The 21,450-nt window shown below is 35.1% G+C and overlaps 2 protein-coding genes across 5 annotated transcripts in view; one reads left to right on the top strand and one right to left on the bottom strand.

Moving 5' to 3' along the window:
- LOC109825219 (UDP-glucuronate:xylan alpha-glucuronosyltransferase 1-like) lies at positions 1,110-8,721 on the top strand. Of its 4 annotated transcripts, none has more exons than XM_020392011.1 (5): positions 1,110-1,300; positions 1,856-1,906; positions 5,110-5,307; positions 5,706-6,352; positions 7,434-8,721. In XM_020392011.1, exons 2-5 carry the CDS (start codon positions 1,863-1,865, stop codon positions 8,456-8,458), a joined length of 1,914 nt encoding a protein of 637 aa, XP_020247600.1. In that variant the 5' UTR covers positions 1,110-1,300; positions 1,856-1,862; the 3' UTR covers positions 8,459-8,721. The 4 variants fall into 4 exon arrangements, with proteins under 4 accessions (XP_020247600.1, XP_020247598.1, XP_020247601.1 ...); XM_020392009.1 differs by having other exon boundaries at positions 1,856-1,927; XM_020392012.1 differs by lacking the exon at positions 1,110-1,300 and adding an exon at positions 1,396-1,628.
- Positions 14,102-21,450, bottom strand: part of LOC109825825 (protein trichome berefringence-like 7) — a 14,940-nt gene continuing 7,591 nt past the window's right edge. The window contains exons 3-4 of the mRNA XM_020392734.1: positions 15,204-15,481; positions 14,102-14,447 (exon numbers count right to left, since the gene is read on the bottom strand). Coding sequence (XP_020248323.1) covers positions 14,440-14,447; positions 15,204-15,481 — 286 coding nt within the window. The 3' untranslated portion in view covers positions 14,102-14,439. The remainder of the gene's footprint in view (positions 14,448-15,203; positions 15,482-21,450) is intronic.

The raw sequence follows: 21,450 nt of genomic DNA, 5'->3' as shown, positions 1-21,450 counted from the left end.
AATTTAGGATGGAAAACATTTCCTATAATTTATAGAAATGTAACCAAACACCCCCTAACTATCGAAAATAATCTCCTTCCTTCTCTCTTCCTCCTCATCTAACCTAACTATTTCTACCTCATTTCCACCTTCCTCCATTTTTTCTCTTCATCAATCCTACCTCCACTCTCCTACTCTGTTTAAACCACGTTTAAGATGAGGCACGCAAAAGGAAAAGGGTGAGGTGAGAGAAAAGAGATTAAAAAAAGATGAGTGATAAGGAAGGGAGAAGGTAAACTAGAAATTAGGAGAGAGGGGGGAGAAGATGCGGCAGAGTAGGAGAGAGGAGAGTAGATGGAGGTGAAATGACCATGGGCAAAGGAGGGGGACGGTGGAGATGGGACGGAAGAAGAACATGGCGAAAGTATGGTGGATGAGGAGGGAGAATGGAGAAGGGTAGAGGTAGGGTCGCAGGTTTATTTAGGTCGGGAAAAAATTGAGCATAAATTGTCTAAAGTGGTTGAGTGAAAGCTAAATTCACTTGTAAGATAGTTTTTTGTGTAAAAAAAAAGCTTCGGAGGTACTAATGTCTATTGATTTACACTATTTTAAAAGGTGGTTCTTATGAAAAAAAAACCATAATTCTAAATTAATAAAGGAATATATTTCACAATCTGTTTTCTCCTTACATGATTTTCTATATCTATAGGATTTTCTCCTAAACTTAGGTAAAGAGCATGTTACATTGAGCTCCTAATAACTCACAAAATCCCACTAAATTCTCAATAACTTTCACAGAAAATTCCCAATATATTTTGAGTATATTACACTAAACCCCAACAACTCTCAAAATGTCTTTTTATATATATATTTTTTGTTTTAATTTATGGGGGTTATATGTAAAATGCAGAAACCTATTGGGAAGTTTCTGCAAAAATGCAAAAGCCGTTGGGAATTTAGTGCAATTTTGCAAGTTGTTGGGGATTAATTCAGAATGCTGAAAGTTCTTCGGGTTTTAGTGTAATTTACCCTTAATTAAACAACTGCATTTATTGGAAGTTCCATAAAAATACAGTATTTAGATTTGCACTATAACTAATTAATTGCTTTCCTTCTCTACCCTCGTTCCTTCATTTGGACCGGCTCCCACTGTCTAAGCTGCAAAAATTTCTTACACTCCTACCGACTGCTCAGCGACCCTATCGCTCTCTCAGATATATATCTCCACCCAAAAAGGGGAGGAAAAAAAAAAGAAGGAAAAAGGAAAGATATACAAACAGACGAAGAAAGAAAAACAGCAGAGAAGGACCCTCAAAATCTGGTAATCCCTTTTGTCTTTTAGAATTTTCATCTAGATTTCCACTTGGGTTTTGTTTATTTTTGGACTTTCATTCAGCCTTGGGATTTTTCGCTGCCATTTCCATCATAAAAAGTTTATTTACCAGCTCCTTTTTGCTGTTTGGTTTTTGGGTCTTGCTTGGTTTCCCAATTATTATTGAATCTCAGCAAGCATTTCTTATTTTTTATTTCTTGGTTTTTCCACCCCAGTGGGTGTCATGGGTACCTTTGATTGATCTGATTTATTTACCCACCACGTCTGTACTATTCATTTATTGACAATTTCGTCATTGATTGAATCATCATTCAAGGTAAAGTTCATCCCCATTGACTCCTATTCTAGTGTATGCACAATATTGTGATGTTATACTATTTTATGGTATGTTTCCAGTGTTTTAGAGATTAACTATTATCGTGGAGCTACTTTAATCTTGTTAGATCTCTATTTATATAAAAGTTGATTATTACTGTACGCAGTCTAAGATGAGTATGGATTTCGTTGTAATTGGGGACCAAATAACGAGTTTTGCTGTGGCAGGTTCAATATGAGAGGGATGAAGGGCGGTTCTCCGATTTCAATGGAGTCGAGGTATAGAACCTCGGCGTCTTTGTGAGTTCTTTAATTTGCTAACTCTTCACTTTGATCTGCCTTTTTTCCTTTTCAACCTGTGATTGCTATATGTAAACCATCAGTAATACTCTGTAGGATTCACGAGCGGGGTAAGGGAATGAGAGGAACATGAGTCCGAGTAGTTGCTCAGTTTACAAGTTCATCTCTGTTTTGTACTCTTTGTTTGTGGGTTATTGACTTCTTCAATACAGGATATTTTTGTTATACTTCTTTTTCATTTCAGGGCCTTATTATTATTATTATTCATTCTTCAAATGTTAACGTTGTTATATGTTAACTAGTTATACATAGATCTGGAAATACCAAGCTTTAATGCCATATTCATGGCAATTAGTTTCCTATGGCACAATTCGGTTCCTGTTACATTAGTTAGATACATCTTAGTCTTTTGTTCAATTTCAGCCATATCCTGTTTCCCTTCCTTTTTAATGGTTGTTTCATGTTATTAGCAGAGATACCTTTTGTGTTTATTTAAGGCTGAAATATCTCACTGTCAAATGCGATGTCTTGAGTTCTAACCTGTCTTATGTGTTTATTTAAGCCTGAAATATCTCACTGTCAGATGCGATGTCCTGTCAGATGCGACGTCGTGAGTCCTAACCTGTCTGTTATTTATCCCACCCAAGTCAATTTTCAGTTTGCAACTGTTAAAGGACGTTTTAGAAGCAGAGCAGAGGAAGGGTCCCACTTGGTGTTATTACTTAACATTGTGTTCTACATAGAGTTAGTTTAGAGTTCATGTCAGGAACACAGCGGAATAATAAGATGGACTGATGAAAAAATGAGTGCATAAAACGTAGAAAAAACATGAAGACCGATTACGAGGTTCAGCCATCAATGTAGTTACCTAAATCCTAGGAATACAATAAGGTCATGAAAATATTTGAAACCCTAATCTCACCACCCCGTCGTCTCTGTTTTTCTCTCTTCTGGATACTAGAAACAATAAGCGTCTGAAGAAGCATATTTATAGCATAGGGTTTCTTTCTGTTGGGCAAAAATACAAAAATACCCTTCCCATATTTATTGCAATAATCGGCTGCTGTCTAGGAGAGTCGGGAGGAATTCTGTTGGCGTCTAGAATTCTTGGTGATATGTATTCTACATATAAGTCAGGCTTCATAAAGCAGCAATCTCCCATTTGGAGAATGATTGATATCCTATTCTGAAACTCCTGTAGTCAATAATCCTAGCCATACTCAGATTCAATCATCAGCCGAGATGAACTAAAACCGAGGCAAAAGCTCGAGTTTTTCTTGTCAACCACCTTTGTCAGCATGTGCACTGGATTCTTTCTGCCTTCAACCTTATCCAAATTCAGTTCACCAGTATCTAGGAAGGACCATATGAAATGCCTCAAATGAATATACCTGTTTCTTGCATGAAATGCAGAATTTCTCCCAAGATGAATTGCACTCTTACTATCGCTTCATAGCTTGCGTCTCACCTCCTTACTCAATTCCTCCATCAACCGATTTTGACAAATAATCTCCTTGCTGGCTTGGCTTCAGTGCCAACGATCTGATTATCACAGGGCAATGGTCTTCTGTAGTGTAGAAATCTAGTTTACTATTGTCTCACTAACTGTATAAGTAAATTAAAGTTCCCTTACACTGTACCAAAACAAGGGTAAGGTTATGGTTTGGGGATTATAATTTTTATTCTAACATTGTCATCTGCACTAAAAGGAAAACAGAAGTCATATTTTAATAGAGCTGAATGATGTTGTTGTCTAATATCTGCTCCCTTTTCCCTTTGATTTTTTGTAACTATATTCTTTTGGCTTTTGAATAAGTTATGTTAGTCCCAGACATTTTGCATACTAGTTTGTTAGTTTTTCCTAATTAAGCTACGCCCATCATACATTAATCTTGGTACTTTGCCTGCAGTCTTATGCTCGAAGGCAATGGTATTACTATTTTCAAATCTCCTTCAACAAAATTAAATAGTTTTCAACACAAACCTTAATAAGAATGTCTTAAAGTGTCTGATATTTCTTAGCAATAGACTATCTCTACTCATTGTATATTTGCTAGGGTAATGAACATGCATGATAACATGGGTTTAGATGATTTCGTGTCAGAAAATGAAACCATCACTCATTGAGACTTTCTTGATTTTATGTTCTGAAATATTATATTTTCCTCCTTTTCTTAATACCATGTCTGATTTGCTGCCTGATACAAGGGCTCCAGTATTGTGTTCCCATATCATTATCAGACACGGCAAAATATTGAAAGACTTCAGAGATCAAGCAACAACACATGGGTTAATATGTTTTTGGGAACGTCAGATCTTGGTCATGGATTTAACCTGCTGAAAGTTGATGAAAAAGTTCCTATCCATTAAATCACAATGTTTTGGTATAGAGGTTTCCTCTAAGGATTGGGGAAACTATCTAGTTTTCTGTTCTTCCAACTACGTCCTTCCCTATTTTAGCACAAAAAATCCATAACTTACGATTTAAGGAATTCATTTCATTTTGTTTCTGTTTCAGTGGGTTATGTCATTCTGTTTTTATGCCGTAAAGACATACACTTGTTCTGTTACGAAGTGTGCATATTTTTTCCATAAGGCCTATTAAGAGGAGTTGGAGTTTTAGGATGGCTTGAAACCTATATGACTAAAGGAGGAACCCCTATTGGGATCTCAAGCTGAACATATTTGTTTTGCATTTAACCCTACCCAGTGAGCTAACTTGGAGCAACCAGTACACAAGTTCTGGATCAAAATATATTTAACAATCTGTCCAGTTATCCATCTTTTCTCTATCGAATATGGAATAGATGTATTCTTATTGCCTGTTGACGTTGCAACCACTTGAAATTGGAAGGCATGTAAAGCATGTTTCTTATGTTGCGATTTAACAAAAAAATAGTGTTTGAGGTAATATAGGTGCCATCATGCACCTATTTGGCATGTTTCCCATATTTGTGTGGTACAAAGTCATTTGTCAGTCTATATTGGCAAAGGTATGAAAATTATGAGGTCAATCTGTTTAGTACCTTTTATTATGCCCTGCAAGTTCTTAATTTTTTAATGATATTATTGATACTGGCTCATGAAATTACCTGTATTAATTTACTTTCGTTGGTTTCATCCATCGGACTTTTCTATGCCAAGGGGACTCATTTTTTTTAATGGATGTTTGCCTGACTTAGTGATGAAGCGAGCAAAAGAAGGCACCGCAGAGGCATTAAAGACTCAGACAAAGTTACCTTCGTTAACCCTGAAAAAACCGCAAGCTGCAAATTTCGTTCTCTACAGCTCGTCCTCTTTATTATCATCTGTGGCACGTTTTTGACACTTATCTTCTCTCCAGCTATTAATAATGATCATTTCCAGCATTCTGGTAAACGGTAAGCTATCTTTACTTTTATGTATTTAGCTACTATTTAATTTCTTGATTTGTAATGAAATAAGGAGGTCCCTTAGATTTATGACTTTCTTATATGGATTTTCTTATCCAAACAATTAAGATATTTCTCAATTTATGCGGCTTGCTTTTTCATCAAAACTTTGTTATTATTTGGATGTTAGGTGTAGTCCTTATAGTTGTCCTTTACAACTCCTCTAATTTCTCCATGTGGTACTCTTAAATTTACTGGAAGTATTTTAGCTTATGATGAATGAAACTGGAAAACAAAAGTTCCTACTTGTCTGCAGTTTATACCCTTTCAAACTTGTAAAAGAGGAAACGATATGAAGTTTTCATAACCCATTTCTTTCTTATTATTTTTCTTATTACTGAATGTAGGTCTAGGCTTGTAGATGTTGGGTGGATTTGGGAGAAAGACGTTTCAGATTCAAGATACGTGTCAAATCTGGGTAGTAATTGGACCCAAATATCAAAAGTAATGGGAAAGCTAGATGGAAGAAGAGGAAGGCTAAAGCTCGGTCTACTAAATTTTAACTTAACTGAGGTTAATTACTGGCAACAGCTATTGCCACGAGCACACTCTTCTGTAGTTCGTTTAGAATATGCTAAGAAAAATCTAACTTGGGAGGATTTATATCCTGAATGGATTGATGAGGAAGAGGAATCAGAAGTACCAACTTGCCCGAGTCTTCCAGAACCAGTATCAGCCCTTGGAGTGCAGTTTGATCTTGTTGCTGTCAAGCTTCCTTGTAATAGGACAGCAATGAACTGGTCAAGAGATATTGCTCGATTTCACTTGCAACTTGTGGCTGCCAAGCTTGCTGCAGCTTCTGGTGAAGGCCTTTACAAGGCTCATGTGCTTTTTGTTACCGACTGCTTTCCGATTCCGAACCTATTCTCATGCAAGAATCTTGTTATAAGAGAAGGAAATACTTGGCTGTATCGACCAGACTTGTCAGTTTTAAGAGAGAAGCTTCAGCTTCCTATTGGCTCATGCCAGCTTGCAGTGCCTCTTAACAAAGAAGGTAAGCTATTGGATTACCTTTATTTTAGAATTTTTGTTATGAGCACTTGAACCTATATGCTATTAAATGAGTATATGAGTAGTAACCATTGAACTCTTGCTGGTCTCTCCTTTGTACTTGAACCTATATGCTATTAAGTGAGTATATGAGTAGTAACCATTGAACTCTTGCTGGTCTCTCCTCTTTCACATGATATTACATTCTGACATTTCCCCCGTGTCACACTGGGAACATGAGAGGTTATATACCTATAGAGGTGCATGGTGGGGTTCCAAGTTGATGATTCAAAGCATGCATTGTAGCATTTTCTTTAGATGTTTCTTTAGATACTTGTGACTTGGAAATCAACTTGTGATATCGAAGTGAAAAATGATATAAATTGGCAAAACTGAAGCAGAAAGGTTAGCATCGCATAAGGTTAGCATCTTTATATTTTATGGTGGTCCATAAAGTGAGTGATATGTCAATAAATTGAAATAGTAAACGTCCAGTGCATGACCTGGACCATTCATAATAGATCTCCATATGTAAAACATATCTGCAAGAAAATGCAAGCAGTCTAGCACGAACTGTTGCAGAATGGTTGGTGTTCGCTTATAATATGTTAATTGGAAAAAGAGTTTATAGACTTTTTTTTAATACTTGTCCAATTAGAGCAGGGGATACTATAAATATTCTTTTAAATTGTTCTGATCGTCCATTGGATTATGCAAGCTTTTAGAATTTGAACTAGAGGAATGTATTTATATCAGTTGATGTCATATTTCCCATGTCCGTGTGACAGAGAAGGAGAATCTAATTCAATGCATCAAGTTGTATTTTTATACTTTCATCAGCGGTATAACATTTTTTCATGCATTTGCCTTTTTTTGCTTCTTCATTTCTATACTAAATTTTTTTCCAAATATTTGTTTAGTTTGTATCCTTAGAACTAGTAACTCGTGAATATCAAACACACTCCTCTGTGTTTTGATGCTCATCTATTTGTGCTTCTATTATGCTCTTTCTCTACTTTAGAAGCTTATACATTTTTTGGGGGGCTGTAACACAAAGATTCACTTGATTCTTCCTTTCCCCTCAGTGAGGCCACTCTCTGATGCTCTTAAGCGCCGAGAAGCATACACAACGATCCTTCACTCAGCAAACTTATATGTCTGTGGTGCAATAACCGCAGCCCAAAGCATTCGTATGGTGGGGTCCACTCGTGACCTTGTCATCCTAGTTGATAAAGCTATCAGCGACCACCATAGAAGCGGCCTAGAAGCGGCTGGGTGGAAAGTTCGAACCATTCAGAGAATCCGAAACCCGAAAGCGGAGCGTGACGCCTACAATGAATGGAACTACAGCAAGTTCCGCCTCTGGCAGCTCACCGACTATGATAAAATTATCTTCATCGATGCCGATCTCCTCATTCTCAGAAACATCGATTTTTTATTTACAATGCCGGAAATAACCGCCACAGGCAATAATGCGACTCTGTTCAATTCCGGCGTGATGGTTTTGGAGCCATCAAACTGTACTTTCAATCTTTTAATGGAGCACATAAACGAGATAGAATCCTATAACGGTGGGGATCAGGGTTATTTAAATGAGATTTTTACATGGTGGCATAGGATACCGAGGCACATGAACTTCTTGAAGAATTTTTGGGTGGGCGATGATGAAGAAATCAAGGCAAAAAAGATACGATTATTTGGAGCAGACCCGCCAATTCTTTATGTCCTCCATTACTTAGGCTTAAAGCCGTGGTTGTGCTTCAAAGACTACGACTGTAATTGGAATGTTGATATTATGCAGGAGTTTGCAAGTGATGTGGCTCATGCTCGGTGGTGGAGGGTTCATGACGCAATGCCAGAGAATCTGCAGAGTTTTTGCCTGCTGAAATCGAAGCAAAAGGCAGGATTAGAGTGGGACAGAAGGCAAGCAGAGAAGGGGAATTATGCTGATGGGCATTGGAAGCGCAATATAACTGATCCGAGGTTGAATATTTGCTTTGAGGAGTTTTGTTTCTGGGAGAGCATGCTGTGGCATTGGGGCGAGGCGAACTGGACAGATGATAGCCCGATGATTATTTCACCTCCCAAGGTGGCTCTACCAAATTTGTGATCGCTCTTTTTATTGATTTTTTCCCCTTTATTTTTGCATTATGTAGGTGGATTTTACTTTTTTTTCTTCATGTTTTCTATAGTTTGTTACCTTGTGATACCCAGAATAGAGATGCTTTTTTTGCTGTTGGATGAGTGTAAAGGTGGTCTGTGCATGGTCGCATTCATGTGTCATTTTTGTTGATTCTGGGTATCATGGTTGTACACAGGTTCATTAACTGTATACCTTTGGTTTACAAGGAGTTCAACTACTATGAATTAAAATTGCCATTATACAAAGTATATGTTTACTTGTCTGTCTGAAAATGTTTCATGATCTATTTATTACTACTATACGTGCTTTTCATGAGAGCATATCTATTTTGTTTTATGTTTTTCATTTTTCTTGGCTGCAAAATACTGAAATAACTTGTATAGCAATATAAATTTTGAATAATTACAATTTTTTAAATGAATAAATAGTACGATGAAATTGTGTATAAAGAACTATATAATTAGTTATTATAGTTTGAATAATTGTTATAATTTATTCATAATTTACTAAAATAATTATAGTATATTAAATAATTTCTTCTCTTTTAAATGTAGTAATATTATACATAGCATAATTATTATACTATTACTAACTATATATTAATTTAGTAATTATTTAATTACACTTTAGTAAATAATTTAGTAGATTGTATAATTATTAAATTACATTATAATTTATTAATTTAAAAAATATTATTAAAATCATTATACTATTAATACTATTATAATTATAATAAAAATAAATTATTTTTCATACTATTATCATACTTTTTAAAGGCTATAAGATGAAAGGTAATAGGTAGTCTTCCATAAGAGGTGAAAACCAAGAGCACAAGGCATAAGCCTAATGAATCTTTATTATTTTTAATTTTTCTGGAATTTTAAATATTATATGTATATATATTAGGGATAAATTTTAAATTTTTTATTAAATAACATAATTAAATAATAATAATATGACCAAATAATAATGAGATTTTAGGGTTTAATTGTAAATGGTTTCCTTTCCATAGCTATTTTCCTTAGAGAGACAGATAGCAAGTATCTATTTATCTAAAAATAAAAAATAATATTATAAAATTTTAGTATTTGATGAGATGTAGTTAGAGGGTGTTTGGAATGACTTATTTTTAAAGCATATAAGTTATGGTAGCTTTTAATGGCTTTTGACTTTTATGATAAAAATATTATACAAAGTTTGGATAGTATAACCATTTGTTTGGTCAAACCTAACTTATTTAGATTGGCTTATAAATTAGTTTTTCAAAAGCTGAGGTATATCAGCTTTTTAAAGTGTGACTTATAAGCTAACTTATTTTGTATTTTTACCAAATAGATAGAAATGAAAAAACTAGCCTAAAAGCTAGTTTGACCAAAAAATAAGTCGTCCCAGACATCCTCTTAGTACACTTTATTGTTGGAAATTTAAATAGACTTTTTACTTTCTAATAGAGGTGCTAAACAACGTCCATATCTGAGAAAATATCTATAACCGTATCCGTTAGGATACATATATAGTTATTCACTATAACTGATAGAATATGATTACATATATGGTTTTGTAGTGAAGTATTCGGATCCGTACCTGAAATATCTGAAAACATATTAGTCATACTATTACGATTAGGGCTAAGCATGGTTCGGTTCAAACCGACCGAACCGACCCGAACCGGTCCGAAAAAGCGGTTTTATGAGTAGGGCGGTTCGGGTCAGGTTGAAAACTTTTCAAACCGGCTCGACCCAAACCGACCGAATATATCTCCCTAATTCTCAAACCCTACCGTTTGGTAAACCCGTCCCCAACCCTCAACCCTGACCTCATTTCCTCTTCCAGTCCCAGCCACCGCTCCTCATTCCCTCAATCCCTCTCTCTCGCTCTAGTCTCTGTCCGCCTCTCTCACTCTCTCTCTCACTCTCCTCAACCGACAGCCGCCACCCGCGAGCGCTCCGCGGTCTTCAATTCTTCATGGATCTCTATCTTCGGCTCAGGATCAGGCTCAAGATCTATCTCTAGCTTTGGGGGGACACCCGCACCCGTCGCCGTCGTCGAGGCCAAGGTATAACATCTCAGTGATCTCTTTTGCTCTTCTTCAAGCTTCCTTCTCAGTCAATGTTGACATAATTTGATTTGATTATTTCGGAGACAAATTTTTTTTTTTGTGGATTTTTTTTCTTTTGCTCAGGATCTATTATTCCGCAGTCTTCAAGCTTTTCTTATCATGTGGATTTTTTTTAAATTTTATTTTCGTTTTTATCCTGGACCAGTGTTATAGCTTTGTTTATATTTTCTTTTCTTGTCTTCAAGCTTCTATTTAGAGGATCCAGACTGGTAAATTGGTTAATTTTTTGAAGTCATGCAAACCTATCATATCCTTTGTTAGTTCAATTTGGTTCAGCCATGATTTTTTACCCGACGGAACTCCATGATTTTTTTGAAGCCATGATCTGTTTAATGAATGTCAAACAATGAGGAATAGGATGGCGAACAACAACACAAGCACTCATTTGCATTTTTTTTGTGTTGATTGAAACTTGATCTGTTTATTATCATCTAAAATGATTTAGTATGCGCTTAGACTTGTGATTTGTATCTAGCTTGACCAAGTTGTGTCTCTGTTGTAACTGACTATTTGTTTGCTGTGTTCATGTTGTTATTCCATATAGTTGTAGCTGAAAGAGTGCATAGATATAGGTTTCTTTGTTATGTTATATTTTCTTAAACTCATGCAATTGTTATTTCTCCAGAGCAATGAAAAAAGCATGTTAGAGTTCAGAATCCTTGGCTTCTGTCTGCGACTCTGTGTCAATATTGTTTTTAGAGCAACGAAAAAAAGCACGTTAGAGCAATAAAAAGTATTATAGTTTTTTTCAAAGTATTATAGTTGATGGATTTGCCTTTTGTCTGCGTCAATATTGTTCCTACTCTTATCTCCTGTGATGTTATAGTTTTGCAATGAGATGAAGGTATTGATCTGTATCTTATTTGTTACAGTGTGATTTTTTTTTTTAAATCTGAGCTTACTCTTCCACATTGTAGTTAGTCATGTCATTCACCTCTCATATTTTCAAACCTTCAAACCGAATAAACCGAACCGAACCGATTTGCAACGGTTCGGTTTGGTTTTGAATTGTAGGCGGTTCGGTTCGGTTGTTCAAATTTTGGTAAAAACCGAACCGAATCGACCGATGCTCACCCCTAATTACGATAATTTTAATCCTTAGATTATTGATTTGAGGTTAACATTGATGATCAATATGTTTAATCTTAGCTTTTCAGATGTAATGAACATATTAATGAACTTTTTCCTATCATACAAACTATATATTTTTTCCCAATACTATCTAGCTTTCTCATATTTATTTTGTATCCGCATGTATATCTGCTTATATATTCGCATATATATTTATATTCATATCTGAAGTATATCCATATCTGTATCCGTATTCGTATCTAAGATGGATAAGCGATCCGAGCAGTATCCAGACCGAATGCACCCCTACTTTCCAATGATAAATTTAATTTGTTACTAATTTCTTTAGTGTTTTTAGACAGTTTGGTCCTTGGGTGCAATTGTAAAAAATAAATGTTTAAGGCACAACCGCACCCCTAGGTAGATAGTTGATCTTCCCTCGTCCATAAAGAGGGGTCCTGTATCGTTGGTGGGTTTCGGTACTTTACGATGTGTTGTGATTGAGTCCAAGATAGCTTGTACAATAACAGACTGTGGTTGGGGTTGAGCAAGCACACTAAGGGGCTGTTTGGTAGGCTGCAACTGGAGTGGTTGCAACTCCAGTTGCATGCAACTAGGTCCAATTTGACTAGTTGTATTTGTTTGTTTTGCTGCAACTCACAGTTGCAGTTGCAACCACAGTTGCAAAACAACCCTTAGTTGCAACATATGACTTACGTCAAAAATGGCCGCAAGTTATAGTTGCAACTGACCTAAATTTATTAAAATCAAAATCATTACTTAATATTTTAAAAATGAATTCATTAAAGGTTTAAAATAATCTTTTAAATAATTCTTATTATAATAATTTCTTCAAAAACGTTTTTAAAAAAAACAACATTAATCTTTTAAAATAATTATTATTATAATAATTTCTTCAAAATAATATGTTAGTTTTAAAAGTAATATATTATCTTTAAAATAATATATTATTTTTTAAAATAATATTTTTTAAAAAATAATATATTTTTAAAATAATATATTTTTTGATAATATATTTTTTCTAAAATAATATATTTTTCTAAAATAATATATTTTTTGAAAAATAAAATTTTCCAGGAATACTATTATTTTTCTAAAATAATATATTTTTTGAATAATATATTTTTTATTAATATATATTTAAAATAATATAATTTTCTAAAATAATATATTTAAAATAATATAATTTTCTAAAAATAATATATTTTTTGAACAATATATTTTTAAAATAATATGTTTTTTGAATAATGTATTTTTAAAATAATATAATTTTCTAAAAATAATATATATTTTAAATAATATATTATATTATTTTTAAAAATATTATATTAACTTTTAAAAATATATTATTTATTAAAAATATATTAGTTTTTTAAAATATATTATTTTTTTAAAAATATATTATTTTTTAAAATATATTATTTTTTAAAATATATTATTTTTAAAAATATATTACTTTTTAAAAAATATTATTTTTTAAAAATATTTTATGAGTTGCATATGTTAAGTTATAAGCATAATCAAACAGCTGCAACTATAAGTTATAAAATTTAAATTTTAAACCAAACAATTACAACTGTAGTTGCATGTAAGAAGAGTTGCAACGTCTCAGTTGCATGCAAGTGACACTTGCATTGCAACTCTAGTTGCAAACAACCAAACGCCACCTAAAAGTTTCAGAGCGGTTGCAATTTTCTAATTTGTATCAAGAAAAATTTCCCAAGGACCCAAAATATTACATCAACAGGGGGATATGTGAGATATCTTCCTCCTACTACATAATGAGCTGACCATCATTGATGGTCAGCTCATTATGCAATAGGAGGAGGACACCTCACATGTCCCCCGTTGATCACATATTTTGGATCCTTGTAGTAAAGCTCTTTGCACAATTGTTATTCTTATTTTTATTGTTTTATTGTGCAAGTTCTTGTGTCACGTCGGAAGCTAAAAAATTTTCCTTTGTGCTTATGACCGTTGGGGTGGTATTCAGGCTTGGCCACTTTCGCTCGTATTTCAGCCACGTCATGATGCTTCTCTCTTAAGAAAGAATTCGCCAAACCTCCACACTTGTTAGCTCAACACATATTATGTTTCTTCAATGAGTGATATATTTGCCGAACATACAATGACATGTCGATACAGAAAATGATAAACAAAACAACAAAATATGTTGGTAATAAAATGACAGGCAAAAAAATATTCTGAGCAAGAAAGAAACACTTGATGTTCAACATTAGCCTCCTCTCGTACTTCATTACGTGGGCCAAATCAAGCTGCAAGAGAGCAGGTCAAAGTTCTTCACTAAATAAATATCAAGGCTCTTCGCTGCAACTCTTCTATCACATCTGAACTGGGACACACTCATGTTCAAGAACACAATTGCACATCACAGAACATCTTGCAATTAGCACAATTATATTTCCTTTTTAAAAAAAAATTATGTATACATGAGAAAAACTGATATTGATATAACAACCTTCATATGATACGCAGTGATCGAATATATGTCCTTTCTCTTCTAAAGGTAAAGGGGGAAAAAAGGTGAACGCATGAAGCTACAACTATGATATTGCAGCAAACTAGCAAGACCTCCGAAAGAATTGATGTGCCTGAGTCAGCATCCGTAACAAATCTTTTTTTAAAAAAAGAGAAAAAAAAAAACTATGATGCAAAATAAATAAATGAAAAAATAGCATCCAAAGAACCATTGTTATCTTCCCAATCTTCCCAAATATCACCACCCTGCACATAATCATATAATGTACAGGCATCAAATATATGTATTAACAGTCATGCGTAGCACTATTTGATTTTTTTTTCAATGGCTATGCAGTTACTAATATTCACCTAGAGATCGATTATAGCTAAATCAGATAGACAAGTACTATAGCACCTGCAGGGAGACATCACTAGCTGAATGGAAGAATATGATTCCTGTAGCTGAACCAAAAAATATCCGATGAAGGCTTTGTTGTTGTTGTAGTTTGTTGTAGGTGTACGCTTTGTTTTTTTTTGGCTCACAGGTTAGAGGTAGTATGATATAATTAAATTATCAATATTGTAGATGAAGATATGAAAATACCCGAGCCATACTATGCATCATCATATTGCTCTACTGAAAAATTAAATGCTTTGCGTATTGAAGGTGAACTATTAGATGCCAATGATATGCTTTCCTCTTCATTAACCATGTTTTTTTCTTTCCTATCATCACTTAATAGAACAAAAAATAAAAATAAAAATTAGCTTGATGACCAGTCTTAATTTAAAAAAAAAAGGAGTAAAAATAATTCTCCTTGAGAAAGTCAACATGGTGATCAAGTCCAACAAAATTTTAGATTTCGAATTTCTCCTCCATTTGGTAAGAGAAATGAATTAACTAAATGTTTACCCTATTGCCCTGTGAGACAATTTTTTTTATGGTTGTTTTATTCACATGCATACTATAGTCAACTAACTTGCAGTAACAATTAGTAGAACTCTAGAATGAAGCCTCACCGTCAGTCAGCAAATAGGAGAATAAAAGCTCATTCCAAGCATCAGGTACTCCAGGGAGACACCAATGGCTACAATCAAAACTGGCCACAGGATGGCTCCAATTTCCAATGTGAGCATCACTCCGAACTGCCCCCATTGAAGTCACATTCAGGACGACCGCGGGAACTCTCATGTTCCTAACCACCTCAGATATGATGTCGGCAAACTCACTTCTGTCATTTCCTTGGGCATCTGGCATAGGCTGCTCTGTCAACTCACAGACTTTTGGATTCGATTCGCTGAAAGGCCAGAGGAAAGGTCTCAGCAAAGCAAGGCCAGATTTGAAGATAGAAATACAACATACCAACAAAAATATTGAAAAGCACTTATTACAAATTGAAAGTAAATACAGTTGCAGTAATGAGGTAGCACAATCTATCGGGTTCTAGAAAAAGTGACTCAGCTAAAACTCAAACAATGCAATGTAGATTAACATAAAGATGAGCGGAAAATTTACAATGAATAATGACCTTTATAAACTTACAATTAACAAACTTAGATGCAAGCATAACTCATAGTCATAAAGAGCAAGTCCCAATTAAACCAGAGGCACAGGAAAAGTTCTCACACTATGAAGTCAAGAAGCAGCAGTATTAAATTGAACTTCTTCCGAGGGCTCTGCGTGGACTGCAAACAGAGAAAAAGAGGAAGTCGAGGGCTTGAGGCAGAGGTCTGGGATTGCAGGGACGAGGTGAGGGCTCTGGAGTTGGAATTGTTAGCGAGCAGGGGATGAAGGCGAAGGGTTGAAGGTCGGAGCTTTGGCGTTTCTCTGTTTTACGTGAGCAGATAAGGAAAACAAGACGAAAGGACTTCTGAGATGGTGTCAGGGTTCTAGTTAAAGTGGAGGGCGTAGATTGTTTTGAAGACTTTGGATTCGATTTAAATTAAGCGCTGAGATTTAACACGGAAAGTAACAAAATAGCTCGGTTCTGATTCAAATCAATCAATCTCTGCTGACATACAAGAAATCTGTCCATCGTCAATAGAGTTTAGAACTCTTATCTAAAACAACTTCAAAACAAACCCCATCTCTAAACACAATGCAACCTTATCTATAAAACTAATTAAACAAACTCAGTCTAATCCTAATACAATTAAAATCCAAACAGTATAATAGAAAGATAAAACGTAAATCTATCTAAATCTAAACCTATTTTTGAGCCTCATCAAGTAAACTCTAAGGCTCCGTTTGGCAAAGGGTTAATGAAGAAGGATTAAGGAGAATGATTAACATAGTTAGCCCATTCGATAATCTGAAGGACTAAATTATTAACCCGTTATATAAGTTTTATTTTAGTCCTTGTGATCAGTTTTAATGTTTGGGAATAACAATGATTTTGACTATTTTCTTTATAATTAGAAGGGTTAACTCTTAATCCTTCTAAAAAGGAGTATTAGTAAACCCCTCATTTTGAGGGGTTAACTCATTTTAATCCCTCTAAAAGGGTTAGCTTAACCCTTCTATATTTTTTATGTTTGACAAATTATGGAGGGTTAACTCACTGTAACCCTTGTATATATTTTTTATGTTTGGCGGGTTAAGAAGGGGTTAAGTCTCCTTAACCTCTCACTTAACCCTTTGCCAAACGGTACCTAAACGAAAAAAGATATGATAAATCAAAATACAAGTCATCATTAGCCAGTAGTCAGATCTTCTCACTTCATACATTTTTCTTACGACAATATGAACTATAGAAAATAAGACCACCTACACCATCAACAGGCCATCATCAATCAAAACTTTTAAAAGTGATCTAAGTTAAGCCAAGTCATGTCTATGTCGAAGCCTTTCCACATGGGGGTACACCCATGTTGTAGGGAGTATCAAAGGTTAAAATTGCTCAGATAAACATCAGTACCCAGCACATGCCAGGTTTTTGCTTTCACTAGTACAATTTACACCCAGCCAGCATTAGTCCACAAAACCTGAGATCTTTTTCGGATGCAATACTCAGGGTGTCATGCTAGGCATGAGGAATGGGGTCTGCGTCTCATAGAAAATGGGTGAGGAGATGGACAATACTAATTGCACATATGATGGCTATTTTTCTTATGCTCTTGGGTTAAGTGGTCCTAAGACAATGGTTGATTTGATAGAGATTCAAGAAAATTAAAAACTAGGGGAGAAGGGGGATTGAATATTTAGTTAAAAAAAACCCAGTGCCATTATCATCACACTAAAAGGAACATTTAAAACATGGCTATCTAAAACAGATGAAAAAATGAGTTTCCTTAAGAAAAATTTAGCAGCTTATTGTCAGAAAGCGGAACACAACTTGACCCCTCAAAGAAAAAAAAAGGCGATAAAAGATAAATCACAGGATGCTGGAACAAGAAAAGGGAATTATGTGAAAAGGTTCCAAATTGTGTTCCCAAGTCATGAATGGCTCTTGATCTGGATCTACACTAAATCACCCGAGAATACTCCAAAAAATATGAGTAGGTTGATGGCGATGTCTTCGTGGGGAACAAGATGTGCAAGAGAACCAAAATTTATTCCATTTGAATCAAGATGACTAGATGAGTGATGATGTGGTGAAGACAATAAGTGGTACAGATTTCAATAACACTAAAATTTTATGCATGAAATTCTAGAAACTCAACAGGAGGACGGAGATCATAGAAGAAACTATCAGAACTTTACTGTCCAAAAGAGCTTGGCATCTAATCTTTAGTGACAAACCGTTAGATTTAAGCAGTCGACTCTGCTTGCTTGCTACTTCATAGCTGGTCTATACTTAAACCTATTGACTAGCAAACCGTTGTTTATTCATGTCCAAGCATATATTAAGTACTTTGACTAAATCCTTTTAGTCCCACTTCATGTTATTACATTAATGAGGAAAAGCTTGATACAAGGACAAAGAAATTGTAAATTCTTACGCATCCTTCTTGTAGTAGGGTAAAGTGGCTCAAAATATCAACCAAGCATTACTCTCACACACAAATGTATTTATCAGTAGAGGTGTAACTTTAGTAAAGAAGCCATAGCCTGATTTTTAGGTCACAAAAGAAGATAATACCCGAAAGGGTCTGTTTTCGGAGCATTCTTGTAATTTAAAAAATGTTAAAGTAGAGCTATTCACTATATTACAAGGACATGAATGCGGACACGGACACTAGGTATGTGCTAAAAGAAACATGTCCCAAGTCTAGTGAGTACCATAATTGAGGTGAAGTGTAACATAATTCCAGAAGTGTATCACAAGTATTTTGAACTAAAGCACGTCTTATATAATTAAAGATACGTCTAAAAATGTATGTACATATTCAAGAAATGTCCAAGGAGCGCCAGACACAGACACAGACACGGATACGGGAGCCTAGATGAAGTGTCCAGTGTCCAGGTGACCTAGGCTATTCAAGAAAAGCTACATGAATCAATAAATATTCAGGAAAAGCTACATGAATCAGTGAGTAGGTAAGCATAAGCGCAACGAAACACAGTTCTGCCACATTGTAAGGAAATTAGTAGGCCGAGGAGCATATACTGACAGATATATTTAGTGGCTTATGCATTGATCTCTATGGACTAATTTTTATGAAGATATCAGTAATATGTGGACTGTTGTTACAAGTGACGTGATTCCATCGCTTCACAAACACCAAGCCTGGGAATTGGTTTCCCGGCCAAATAGAAGAATGGTGGATATGAGTTATATTTGTTGAAGATCATGTTTGCAAGCTTGAGAAACCTTTGTAGGGGCTAAAGAAATTTTGTGTTGATGGTAGAGAAGGCCTGTTATTTATGATGGAGAATGAATACTCAGGAAGTTTATAATTAGATGCATTTACTGAAAGAAACTCAGTGATAGTTCATAAAGATATATGTGCAATATATTTGCTCACTGAGCTGAGGCATACATAAGTTTACAAACTTGTAGTTGCTTGTGATGTGCATTGCTTAACATGTATAATCTCAAACAAATCTTTAAGAAATTGTATCAAAGAAAGGTTTTTATATCTGAAGTCTCCAAAATGTTGAATATCAAGTATTAGAAACTGGGTAAACTGCTCAACAAAAACTTCTCTCACTAGTGCGAATGAAAATGACTAGTACTGCTAACACAGATTATTAAGCAGCAAATCTCGAACTTTAAAGTAATTTCATCAAGATAATATTGGTAATAAAGTACATTACAATTTTAAAAAGTAAAAATTTGCCGAAGGAAAAAGTAACACAAAAATTCAATAACAAAAATAAACTTTACTTTATCGGACACCTTTCACACCCTCAAAATTCTGAATCGGAGACAAAACACCATGCATCTTGCATCACATGCTAGGCAAGAGTCATACCTGGGGCGCCAAGGTCACGAGGCACTAAGGCCAGCTTTTGAGGTGCTAAAATGTGCTCGCCTTAGTAATCTTAAATGACTAGCAATGCGTAAAACGCTAAGTTAGAACATCACCTCACCCAATGTTTTAAATATCGGCCGATGATCCGATATTATCCTCGAGTTATCGGTTTTGGGAGCTTTCCGATAGGATAAGTTGAAATTTAAATAGGTTATTCTTTGTTGGGTTTATCGGCGATAATGCAACAACAAAGTTGATTATTGACCGATATTAGCGGTTCTAAAAATCGGAATTATCGGGCCACACTATTGGATTGTGATTTTGGGTAATGGGCAGTTTTTGAGTGAACTTGAAACCCGATCTGATCCAATTCTTTATAATAGAACTTAAATCCGATTCTGTAGCCCTAATCCTCCGTTCTCTCTCCCCTCATTTGTGCGGCTATGCTCACTGCCTTAATCCTCTGATCTCCGTTCCTCTTTGGACTCCGTCGACTCTGACCCTCGCCTCCGCCGACTTCGACGCTCGCCCCCGCTCTCTTCGGACTATGCTGACCTCAACGCTATCGACTTCGACCATTCGACCTTGCTTTCTCATCGACGTCAACTTCATCGACTTGACGACTTCGACTGACGTTATATGCTCTCCATCAACGCCATCAACTGATCGACTCGACGACGTTGATCGATGCTGAGATCTCCATCGATGTCGAGCTCTCCCCATCGACGCCATCATCAACTGTGACTTCGACAATTCGGCTTGGACTCTCAATTGACGTCACGCCATCAACACAACTTCTAAAGTTGTAGCAATAAATAATATTCACTATTTAGTTGGTTTTTTTCTCTAGTTATTTAGTGAAGGTTGATAGAATGAAAAAGGGGAGTATGGTTAGATTATAATTTGGGGTATTATATTATATATATACATCATACGGTATATCACTCCGATAAATACTACTTATCCCCGATTTTCACTATCCGATGAGGATTTTGGCCATTTGATAAATCCCCGATAACCGATATTTAAAACCTTGACCTCGCCTAAGCACTTGAGGTGCTAAGGTGCATCGCCTTTAAAACACTGGCTCTAGTCACATTTAATAGCTTCAAATTATATGTGTGCCTCTTATCTCTACAAAAATAGAAGCTGTGATATTAAAGAATGTTTTGGATTGAAAGTGCTCTATACTTAAATAATGACTTAAATCTAAAATATAAGATCAATACTAGTTGCCATTTGTTGAAAAGTTTGAAGAAAATGTAAGGGTTTTGTATTTTTCAGTGATCTGGAATAATCAAAATCGGAAAAAGGCCAAATCAAGTTTTTCACTAGAAGCAATTTGCAAGAAGTCTTAAATTTGATGATGGGTGATAATAAAATAGAGGAGGAAGGATATGACTCAACAAGTTCTTTCCCAAAAAACCAAAATGCAGGTTTGTATGCTACTGGTATAAGTCCACAAAACAGTTCACAGTTTGAACTGGACTGTAGAGGTGAGAAATTGAATGTTTCATGTTTACTCACATAATTTACTTGATTGCATGTCATGATGTATATTCTTAGAAGTTATCGAGTGTAGCCTTTTTTTGAACCCCATATTAGAATAGTCGGAAGGCATATTGGATGCAACCCTAAATGTTGAGAAATAATTTAAAAATGTGATAGACAATCATGCTAATCCAAATACCGAGATAAAACCATGTGTGCAAACAAGAAACAAATGAAGGTATAATTTGTTTCTAGTGAGACTCAAAACCAGTGACACTTCAAACCTAGTGCTTAAAAACATTTTACTTGCATATTAACCAACAGGCTTATCCAATTAGACAAAGGGCCTGTTATAATTTATCTTTCTGGACCTTCCATGCAATACGCAATATATCATGCACAAAATGTTGCATTAACT

Source organism: Asparagus officinalis, chromosome 10 (genome assembly GCF_001876935.1).
Source record: "Asparagus officinalis chromosome 10, Aspof.V1, whole genome shotgun sequence".
In the NCBI taxonomy this organism is placed as follows: Eukaryota; Viridiplantae; Streptophyta; class Magnoliopsida; order Asparagales; family Asparagaceae; genus Asparagus; species Asparagus officinalis.
This window is presented reverse-complemented; position numbering and strand designations above follow the sequence as displayed.